This window comes from Sinocyclocheilus anshuiensis, unplaced genomic scaffold (assembly GCF_001515605.1).
Source record: "Sinocyclocheilus anshuiensis isolate Anshui unplaced genomic scaffold, SAMN03320099.WGS_v1.1 scaffold1854, whole genome shotgun sequence".
Lineage (NCBI taxonomy): Eukaryota > Metazoa > Chordata > Actinopteri > Cypriniformes > Cyprinidae > Sinocyclocheilus > Sinocyclocheilus anshuiensis.
The window spans coordinates 697,277-709,317 of NW_015546040.1; the positions used below are offsets into that span (position 1 = coordinate 697,277).

General features: G+C 35.3%; 1 protein-coding gene across 2 annotated transcripts in view; it reads left to right on the forward strand.

The window, feature by feature from the left end:
* The window catches only part of LOC107698913 (neural cell adhesion molecule 2), a 266,413-nt gene that overhangs the window by 195,919 nt on the left and 58,453 nt on the right, over window positions 1–12,041 (forward strand). For both annotated transcript variants that reach the window (XM_016500050.1, XM_016500051.1), the window contains exons 2-3: window positions 7,229–7,303; window positions 9,095–9,301. In XM_016500050.1, the coding sequence (XP_016355536.1) occupies window positions 7,229–7,303; window positions 9,095–9,301 (282 nt within the window). The remainder of the gene's footprint in view (window positions 1–7,228; window positions 7,304–9,094; window positions 9,302–12,041) is intronic.

Here is a 12,041-nt window from a genome sequence, read left to right on the forward strand (position 1 = left end):
TTGATGTATGGTTTGTTAGGATAGAACAATATTTGGCCGAGATACAACTATTTGAAAATCTGGAATCTGAGGGTGGAAATAAATCAAAAATATTGAGAAAATTGCCTTTAAAGTTGTCCAAATAAAGTTCTTAGCAATGCATATTACTAATCAAAAATTAAGTTTTGATATATTTACAGTAGGAAATTTACAAAATATCTTCATGGAACATGGTCTTTACTTAATATCCTAATGATTTTTGGCATAAAAGAAAAATCAATCATTTTGACCCATACAATGTATTTTTGGCTATTGCTACAAATATACCCCAGCGACTTAAGACTGCTTTTGTGGTCCTGGGTCACATATAACATACATGAAATAACCCCCATATAACATACATGAATCACCTCGTAGCAGATCTATACAGGTGGAGCTGGGGAAGGTGGAGGGTTTCTGAAGCAAGCTGCAACTGCTACAGCAAGCACTAGTCATATATTTGAATATTGAGCAGTGAGCTTATTGACTGCCGATACAGGAGAGAACCAATCAGCTGTGCCATGTGATGATGTCATTAGGTCAGATTGAGTTAGACTTATCGGACTGCGCCATCTAGAGTTTCATGCCAGAACTCTGTATTCAGTTAATTGTAGTAAAGGAAAGAGGCAATATTTAGGCTGCAAATTGTTAAAGAAGAAAACTGGAACCAAATCATTTTTATGACGTTTAGTGAAGTACTGTAATGTCTGCATTGGTTTTATACCAGTGTGGTTACTGTTGACTAAAACTAAAACCAAAACATATATATCCTAGATATATTATTTTTTAATTGAACTAAAGCTGAATGGAAAACTTAAAATTGAATAACTTAAAAGCTTTTTTTTCTAGATAAATAAATATGTTTAAGTTGGAGAAAACTGAAATAAAATTGAATTAATGCAATATATAAATATAAAAATAAATAAATAAAAATGACAAAAACAAAACAAAATTACTACAATTTTACCAAAAATAAAATGAAAACTTAAATGATAAAATGCAAGCTCATTTTATTATTTTTATGTAATGTATATATTTATACTACAATAACTGTCTGTTTTTTCATATAAAAAAGACAAATAATATACAGTAATGTATAATAAAAAATCTATATTTTAAAAAATAGATATGTGAAACTGTCTGTATTTCATATAAAAATATAAAAAAATAATAACATATTTATATATATAATTTAGTAAAGCAATATAGAAATATTTTTATATATTTTTTAATTAATAAAATGGCAAAAATCAAATGCAATAAATAAAATGAAAATGACTGATTTACCAACAATCGACTCTTCTCAGTCAGTTTTTTTAACAAATTAGTCAAAAAAATCTATAACGACTCACTGTCAATGGACTGGCTCTTTGAAATGCAAGTCATTATTGCTTAATGCATGTTCTACTTCCTCAAAAGTCGTCAAAGAATCATTAATATAATTTTTAAGGAAGCAGAATTGTGAATCAGAACCAGAAGCTCTAAATTCCTTGTGATTCCCAGCCGTGAAGCATATACTGCTGTATCATAACTGTACTGTAAGTACTGACTCAATCCTCAGATACTGTGAACTCTGAACGCTCAGGCAGGAGCAGCATCGCTTCAGGCAAGCGTACCGCGGTAAAGGGGGTAAAGCTACAGCTGGTGCGGATGGATTCTCACAGGTGCGTGTGGGATATTAGAGCGCATTTAAACTAAACATGAAGAGGATGGCTGACACAAACCTCCTTCTCTGCAGTCCCAGGTGGGAAGCAGCAGCAGTATTTACGCCTGAGGGCATCTCAGCGTGTGCCTGTGTCACACAAACGCATCCCAGCATGCACTGGCACTCTTTTAGTGCCACTGTGACGCTCAACCCGCCGTATGTCCACAGAGACTCTCGCGCCGCCTGGATTTCTCTGTCAAATCACAGTCAATTAGTGCTATTTGCCCCTCGGCACGTCCTTTCTGTGTGCTTAATTACAGTTAATACAAGGTGAGGCTGTTCTGCATGACAATGAGTTAGTGAAGGTTAAATATTTTTTAAAGTAGTCTCTCCTGCTCACCAAGGCTGTATGTATTTGATCAAAAATACAGTAAAATTGTGAAATATTATTGCGATTTTAAGTAGCTGTTTTCTATGTGAATATGTGTTAAACTGTAATTTATTTCTGTGATCAAAGCTGATTTTTCAGCATCATAACACCAGTCTTCAGTCAAGTCAAGTCAAGTCACTTTTATTTATATAGCGCTTTTAACAATACAGATTGTGTCAAAGCAACTGTACAGCATTAATTAGGAAAATAGTGTCAATAATGCAAAAGTGACAATAGTAAAACATTTCTGATTATTATCAATGTTGAAAACAGTTGTACACTGAAAAAAAAGAGATATATATTTTTTTTTTTAAGGTAAGTGGTTGCAAACCATTTATTTTAGCTAAATTAAAAATATATATTGTTGTTAATGTAACTAAAATAAATTGATTGCAACCACTTACCCTTAAAGAAATGTAGTAAATTCAATGAATATTTTTTTCAGTGATACAGCACAATATTTTTGTGAAAACTCTGGTACATTTTATTTTCTTCAGGATTCACAGATGAATGGAAATTTCAAAAGAACAGCATTTATTTGAAATAGAAATCTTTTGTAACATTATAAATGTCTTCACTGTCACTTTTGATCAAAATAATGCATCCTTGATGTTTGTTTGTTTGTTTATTTGTATAGCACATTAAAAACAACTTAGGTTGGCCAAATGTAGGAACCTTTAACAATAATTTTAACAACTTACTGGCTGAGTCGTAGAGTGAAATTGAATCATATCTGAGATGCATTCAGGTGCTAGGCCATGCAATGTTTTAAAAACATACAATAAAACCTTCATCTGGACTCTAAAGTTGACTGCTATCCACTGCAGCGAGAAACACTAACCTGCTTCTTAGTTCCAGTCAACAGCCTAGTTGCTGCATTTTGTAATAGTTCAAGACGATTCAACAAAACAGCAGGCAGCCCCAGGTATAGAGAGTTACAGTAATCCAGTCTTGACACAACAAAAGCCTGTTTCTAATCAGCAAACAATAAGAATTGTTTTATTTTTGCAATATGTCTTAAATGAAAATATCCAACCTTCACCACCGAGTTTGCATGCTTATCCATTTTAAGCTCCGAGTCAAAGACCACTCCCAGGTTTCTTAAATGTTGCTTATGCACATTTGAGGCAACAGAACCCAAGAAATTTAACACATGCACAGATGGCCTAATAGAACCAATTATTATGCATTCTGTTTCCGCCCCATTTAATTGTAAGAAATTCTGTGCCATCCATAATTTAATCTCATACAGACAGTTCATCAGATAATTTAACTCATAAAATGATCTGTATCACTCATATGTATCACGGTTTCCACACAAATATTGTGCAGCACAACTGTTTTCAACATTGATAATAATCAGAAATGTTTCTCGAGCAGCAAATCAGCATATTAGAATGATTTCTGAAGATCATGTGACACTGAAGACTGGAGTAATGATGCTGAAAATACAGCTGCGCATCACAGAAATAAATTACAGTTTAACAGATATTCACATAGAAAACAGCTGTTTTAAACATTAATAATATTTTACAATTTGTCAGTATTTTTGATCAAATAAATGCAGTCTCGGTGAGCAGAAGAGACCTGTTGTTCTGTGAAGCTCGTCTAAATGAGTAACAGCAATCATAGATGGCAGATCTCAGCAAAGCGTGCTCTAAAACAGTAAACACTCATTTATTTGTGAAGTTTGTTCTGCTAAGCTGTCTTGAGCTTGTTAGTTTGTGTGCATTATGTCGCTGTAACTCTTCTGGAGTTTAATGACTCGCACAGGTTTGTGTTTTATTATTTTGCGTGGGCACGATTTCAGATTAATTTTCACACCTGCCAAACGGCCGTGAATGAATGAACGCTCTAATCCGATTAGTCCGACAAACAAGCTCCGTGTTGTTTTTTATTGTCTCCGAACAGCATCTGGATCATTAATTCACTTCAAGTCTTCAGTTACACTCCAAATACTTTTAGTTTAGCACAAAATGACAATTCTGTCACCGCCCACATCTTCTTTTGTGCTCCGCGGTTTGGTTTGGAACGACCTGCGGGTGAATAAATGATGACAGAATTTTAATTTCCAGCTTTAAAATGCAAAACGAACTCGGTGGCACTAAAGCTAGCGCGCGTTTGCCTCTTACAGCTCTAGTGACATTTCCTTTCCACCTCAGGTGGCAGCCATCAAAGTCAGTCCTGTGCCAGCCGTAGTCTCTAATTGCAGAGTTCAGGGCTGCGCTTTGGTCATTAATCAGCCCATAGCTTCCCAAATTAGACATCCTCGCCAGACGAGCTGCAAAAAACTGCAACAGGCCAACAATAAAAGAACAGGCTGCTGCCATCTATAGGCGACTTTCTGTCATGTTGATGCATGCTGGACTGTTTTGTGAGATCTGAATAGCAAATTGAAAACAACATTTGAAAGATTAAAACTGGTTTTGTACATGCATGTTGGAAAAAAATGCTGATTTGCAAAAAAAAAAAAAATGTTTTTCACAAATAGCCATCAGCTTTGCCTTGCCTTGATGGCTGCAGTCGACGGGAAATGAAAGAAAAACACTGTAATTCACAGAAGCAAATTTAATACTTATGAAGTTATGTGCATATCTTATTTAGAAACGAATTCAAGCATTATAAATGTCAAGCCTATATTAGCATGTGCTTATATTTACGCTAAGCTACACAGTATTACACCATATTTTAGATTTGAAAAATATAACAGGTGTGCTGTATTATTTATATAATATGAATCATGTGTTAAATTTACTTTCCATTGGAACATTTAAAGGGGTAGCCTGTTTCAGTATAGGGATTTATATTCTCACATTACTTAATATTTGTCACAAATACATTTTTTATTTATATTTTAAAATTCCTTTAATAAAACAGCATGCATTTTTGTCACGCACATACTTTGTTATTCGCTACCTGTCCTTTATTTTGACTGACAGCTACACCAGAAAAAGATATCCGTCCACGAATTAAGAAATTGTTGCGTATTTTTATGAATTATTTCCTTTATTTTAGTAAAACGTGAGGCACTGTATGATTTTGTTCCCATAAATGAATAAACCTAATGTGATGCATAAAAGAAACCGGATACATTTCTGCACTCAGAATATCATGGAATTGTTTATTATTAATTATTTGTAAAACAATAAAAATTAAATGATTTAAATCAGCATAAATCTGTTCATTGTGAAAACAATTAGATTAATAAAAAAAAATGAGCATGGTTAAATATGGCTTGCTGTGATAAAAGTAACATTCAGTGAGTTCAAATGTATGAGACTGAAACAAATTGGATTTATTGGTGATAAAGCATGATATATAAACCTGGTTATTGTGTATTTGAGGCAGTCAGTTTATTAATAAAATTACAGAAATCTTAAAATGCATTTGTGACTGAACAATATGCATCGCATTAAGTGACATATACTGTATGCATATGTCACTTAACTGTATATGCAATTAAAATACGAGGATCTTAAATTTAGACCTTTTTAATGTGAGTCAAATGTCAAAAGTTTCTGTTTTAATGACAAAAAGTAGTATTTAATGTGTCATTTAACTTACAATCTGCAAATGATTGGGAAAATATGTGCATTTAATTCACTTTACACTTCACAAAATAAGCACATTTATGCAATCAGAATAAAACAATGTATAAAATATATAACATCTTCATAATCATTCATGCATGTGAAAATGGGCTGAGAGTTGGTTCAGATTCAGACAGGAATGGTGTGTTTGTGGTGTTTTTCTGCTATTAAGTGAAAACACAAGACTAATTCACAAATGTGTGACGTGCTCAAACACAACAGACACTGTTTCTGGAATCAGCTCCTGCAAATCAGAAATCAAAACAAGTATTTGGGTTTCATTCAGCAAACCATTCAGCTGTGTTATTCTTTTTTTATTCCGAAATTATAGAAATTTGCTAGAAGTGTATTGCAATAGAAGTGTTTGCCTCAGATCTTTGTGTATTTCATAAGGAGTAAAAATAGTCTCTTACTGTCATGCGGAGTTGTAAAATAAATGTGGAGCAGCTCATGTTGATCTGAGCACAGTTTGAGACGTTGTTGAGATCTAACACTCTAGAGGAGACAAATGTGAGATTACTGGCCTCATTTTCTTAGGAGAAATATCTGAGAAGCAGAAGTTACATTTAATGTCCGTCCTGCGTTCAGAATTGTGATATTGATGAATTTTGCAACATGAACACTAGGGCTGTCAAAAAAAAAAATTTGAATTTCGAATATTCGTCGAATTTAAAATAAAAAAATTTGTCAAGGAGGCAGCCTTATCAGCAGCGCACGAGATGCCATGACGATGTAAGTGTCGTTGCATTATAATGTTTTTGTTAGCCTATCCAGTTGAAGCCACTGCGGCGCTGCTGCGTTGTTAATTACAAATATTGCGGGAAAAGAGAACATCAATGCGGAGAAGATCTTGTTTACGTCAAAACTGAAACCAAGCCGTTCACACAGAACGCATATTTTGCACATTTTCTAGAGGGACATCTATCACCGCTGCACTCGCGTCTCGCACGAAAGAGCCGCATGTTTAGAAAGCCATGTAAAATTAATGCAAGTTCAACTTTGAAAAAACACATCTCGAGACTTTATGGCAGGGTTTTTTCCCCATCCCACTGTATCTCGTGTTTTTAAATGAAAAATGTACTTTGTGTGATTGGCTTTCGGCCCTTTGTATTAAACTATGAATACATACATGATGCTGTTTTGTTTATAGTTGTTTAAGCAACTTAATTATAATTGGTTTATAAACATTATTTTAAACATTATGCACTTTTTTTCCACAGATAGTCATGTTATCTTATGCTTTGAATAAACGTGCATTAGTAATATATTGCGTGATGCACCCTCTTGTGGCCTCAGGAGAGAAGCCAAAAGCTTTTCTTCACCCTAACTGAAATTATGCATTTTAAATTCGAAAATAATTTGAATTTTGATAATATTTAAGTACAAAATTCGAATTTAGTTTTTCAGCCATTTTGACAGCCCTAATGAACACTCTTATTTTCCTGTTTATCTCTGTGAAGCTGCTTGGAAACGATCTGTAGTGTATATATTTAAATATGACTTGATTATGATGAATAACTCTGTGTTTCTCTCTTTCTGTCACAGCGGTGCTTCAGGTGTCAATATCACTGAATAAAGTGGAACTGAGTGTTGGAGAGTCAAAATTCTTCACATGCACAGGTAAGAACAAAACCTGCTGACATATTAACACACTTGACTAATCACATGCACGTGGTTTTAAAATATACATCTCAATAATCCATCACAACAGGATCTGAATGTTTTTGCAATGTGCCTTAAAAGTAAATACACTACAGTTCAAAAGTTTGTTTTTATTCATGTTTTTTTGAAAGAAGTCTCTTCTGCTCATCAGGTCTGCATTTATCTGATCAAAAATACAGTAAAAATTGTGAAATATTATTATAATTTAAATTAGCTGTTTTCTATGTGAATGTATGTTAAAATGTAATTTATTTCTGTGATCAAAGCTGAATTTTCAGCGTCATTACTCCAGTCTTCAGTGTCACATGATCTTCAGAAATCATTCTAATATGCTGATTTGATGCTCAAGAAACATTTCTTATGTAAATTATGTTTTGCACTCTTTTTGGTCACTTAAAACATGATCAAAGGAGCCAATTCTTTTAAAAAGAACATGCAAAAATCATGAATGGTGACTTCTGGTGTTGCATCATGGAAGCAAATGGAAAAACATCACCTCAGTGAATCCAGCAGATTGAAGCTCCGCTGTTTTGTCCTCGGCTCTCCTCTCCTCATCTTTCTAACTCTGTAACTCGCTAACAAGCATCTCCTCGTCCCTCCTGTGTGACTCGTCCCAGCGCTCTCGCGGAGAGGTTAGAGAGTTCAGGCCCCTCTGATTGCAGACTCCCACACGGCTGCTTTATGACCTTCAGCCGAGCAGCTTTACAGAGCAGAGCACCTGGAGTTTGCATATGGCGCTCGCTCGTTCTCCATGTGGCCCCTCATTAAAGCCAACATTGGCCAGAGCTAAAGAGCTGTCGCAAATCACAGCGTAAACCAGATCGGAAATGAGACGTTCGCTCAGATGCATGGGATTTTTCATGCAGGAATTTTTTATGGGAGTATGCATGTGAGGTTTTACTTCTAACTGTGTTAATAAATGCCTATATGTTGTAGGGGTTGAACGACTTTATGTGATGAAAGTCGAAGTCGACTAGTCGCTGATGACGTCATTAATGAACAAATAAGTCTGGAGCTGTGATAAACACCTTGTGCACAGCTATGGCATATGACACAGCGCTGCCCACATGGCTATTGCTCCTATAACAGCTAATTTTTTTCAGTTATTTTGTCTTTGGGTCGTTATACTTATCACAGATTTCTGCTCGTTCTAAATCAGATACAGATAAAGTAGCACAGTAAAGATTACATTCATATGAACGCATTAGTGAGAGCGATTGCATGTGTGAATTAATTCTACCTGGCAGCGTCTCTCTACTAGTAGTGAAGCTGTGGAATTTAGTTATTAAGAAATATATGCTTGAACTTTTCAGTTTCTAAGCAATTTTATTGAGAAATCACAGAACAATGTTGACAATACATTTCTGCGCTGAATGACTCTGTGCACGTGATGTACGCGCTACTGTCTGTAGCCTATGTGTGTGTGTTACAGTGCAGCAGCGCATTAGATTAGAACGGCGATTAACTTACCTGTACAATAAGCTGTTTAAAACGTGCATTCTCCCGTTCAATTTCGAGCATCCAGTAATATAATCACACATGTCTTGTGGAGCGCTTTCAGAGTATGCATTTATTTGTCATTTTAACTGTTTGGAAACAGAGCGTAAATGTGGAAGTCCTTCAAAGATTTCTTATCCTGTTGCGCCCTCTATAGGACCAGCGACTAGTCGACGTCAAGGTTAAAGCGTCATGGCAGAGCATTGAAGTCGACTAGTCGGTGCAACCCCTAATATGTTGATTTTTTTTCAGCCATTGGTGAGCCGGTGAGCATAAACTGGTTCAGTCCTCAAGGCGAGCGCATCATCTCAAATCAGAGAGTCATCGTGCATACGGAGGGCGTGCGGTCCAGGCTGACCATCTACAACGCCATCATCGAGGATGCTGGGATTTACCGATGCCAGGCTGTGGACGCCAAGGGACAAAGCCAGGAGGCCACGGTGGTGCTGGAGATTTACCGTGAGTTGATGAAGGCATGCTTATGAATGACGGAACCAGTTTTAGCATTGTACTAAATGTCCCTGAGAAATCCTGTACACATTCCTTGAGGACCTCTGTGTGTTTTTCACTTGCAGTTACTGGTGATATAATGATATGAGCCTCTAAAATGATGATGAAATGTTTCACCATGTCATTATGCTCATCATTATCAGACATCATTGCCTTCAGTAAGTCTTTCATGAATACTGTGGTGTTGTGATGCTTCTTCACCTTACAACAGGAGAGTTTTATGTAGAATATTGAGGCAAATTAGCAGCTAACTTAAACGAGGCTTGTCACATTGACACTGATAATTCAGATCCGGCAGAAACAAAGCCACACACCGTCCTCCCGCGCAGCTCTTCTTCAAAGCAGCATCTCGTCTGGAATAGAGCAAATAAGCTGAGACCTGTGAGGTTAAATAACATCAGAACGGTCACATGTTCACTTAAGATTTCATTCAAGAGTGAACAGCATTAGATATCAGCTAGCTGTGCTTGTACTACGTGCATGTTGAGGTGAAAACTCATTCACTGATCGTGTGCTGACAGTCTTATGCATTTTGCACATAGTCTAATTATTGCAAAAAGTAGCTCTCTGGAACTGTAACTTCATTTTTTTCTTTATTATTATTTTTTATTGTTAGTAGTAGTAGTATTTTTTCTTCGAAATTCTATTTTGTTTTGTTTGTACATTGTATTTGTTCTGCATTCTGTGATGTATGATTTACAAATGTAATCAAATGAATTCATAAAACTTTATCAGTTCAATCAATCTTTTCAAATGCATTCACATGAAAATATGACAATTTACGTAAAAATAGTATTTGTTTGTGCTGCAACAGGTTTACGGCATAAATTAAAACTGGATGAAAATAAAAATGTTTTATTATTTGTATTATGTTTTAGTATTACTGTGGGTATTATTACTCTGCAAAGTACATTTTAGTATAGAATAGCAATAATTTTGAGTTAAACTGAACTTGTATTTTGATGGGTTGTCATGAAGACCTCTGATTTTTATTTTTTTTTTTTATTTTTCTGTGTTGTCTTTATTAATTCCTCTGCATTCTGTGATTTTTTATATATATAGATTTCAAGATGGCGGCGCGTTCACACGCTGCGGCTTCTCTCTCTCCCGACAGAAAGGTGGCAATAACAATATATTTCTGTCATAATTTCCTGTTAAACCAAACTTTTGTTTTCGGAAGCGAAAGTTATGAATTTCACACAATTCCGGTATTTCTCCAAAAACAGAACTGGTTCTTTATAAGAACCGGCTCTCGGTTCTACAACCCTCCTTGCTGTTGATGTCTTTCAGGCAGAACTGGGACATTATGAAGGTCAAAATTCCAGCAAATCACTCTCATCGCACTTTGTTTTGGACTAAATCAAACCAATACGACAGTTTCCTTTTCTCATTCAGTGATTTCTGTCAGATGACCTTCAGTACAGTGTGTTTGGACTGAATAAATGTGTGTAATAGTGTAGAATCAGACCCAGTGCGGCCTCTGCCCTGACCTTCAGAACAGAAACATGATTTCAGCCAAACAGCGAGAGATTCTGTCTGTTTACAAGCACACTTGTGCAAATACTGAGAGGATGAATGCGATCACATTCAAAGCATGCAGAGACGAGGGAGAAAAATAATCATTTTGATTAGCCAGTGAAACAGCTTGATTCATTCGATTCGTGATGTCGTTATACTTGGAGTTAAAAGAGATGCACTTCTGTGAGAAATGGAGCTGCTTTCACTGAGGTACTGTAAATGCTTGTACAAAGAACTCAGTGGTTGCTCTTTCATCATTCAGGAGAAGAGTGGAGAAACAAACAGAGTAACTGATATTGATAGTGATGCTTTACTTTTATCCTGCTGACAATATGTAACTTTGCAAGTAGGGATGTGCGATATTGAAAAAAAAAAAATCTCGATTTTTTTGGGGATATTTTCGATAACGATAATTAGACGATATTTTGCATAGTATGTTATTGTGCTGATATCTGACTACCATGGACAGCTGCAGTTTTTGATGTTCTTCATTCTGTGTGCTGGTCAGTTTAATCTTTTCATATAAGTTTAAATAGATTTTTACCTTTTATGGGCATTTTTACCTTTTTAATAAAGCCATTTTTTGCTAAAAGAGTGCATCTTTTGAGTCAAATTGTTACATTTAATCAGTCAATTAGAATAATAAGACATTTAGGCTGTTACCAAACAAATGAAACCAGTATCAACAAAATTAATCTTTGCAGAAGTTGCATCTGAAGTGGCATTTAGATTAATTATTTAATTCAGCTCAGAGGGACATGGAGTGCTTTAACCTGCAGTTACAAATGCATAATGTTTCGATATTTTAAACATAAAACATTGAATACTGATGTTTGAAATTATTTAAAAAATGAAAAGATACTTTAAATGTGAAATTAAATCCGCCAGTAGGTGGCAGCAAGTCACTGTTAACAAGTGAGTCATTGCGATTGAACCGAATCATTTAAACGGTTGATTCGTTCAGGAACGAAATAGAGCAAAAACAGGCAATATGGTGTCTAAAACGTAAGTCTCTCAATATTAACTTATCGTTTATTGAACTGTTGTCTAAAATCAGTTTCACATTTGTAATCATGTTTATTTTTGAAGAAAGAAAACGGCACTCTTCGTGTGATTTTAACTATATGAAATGATATAAATATGTACATTTTCTGCCCCCATATCTTGAATT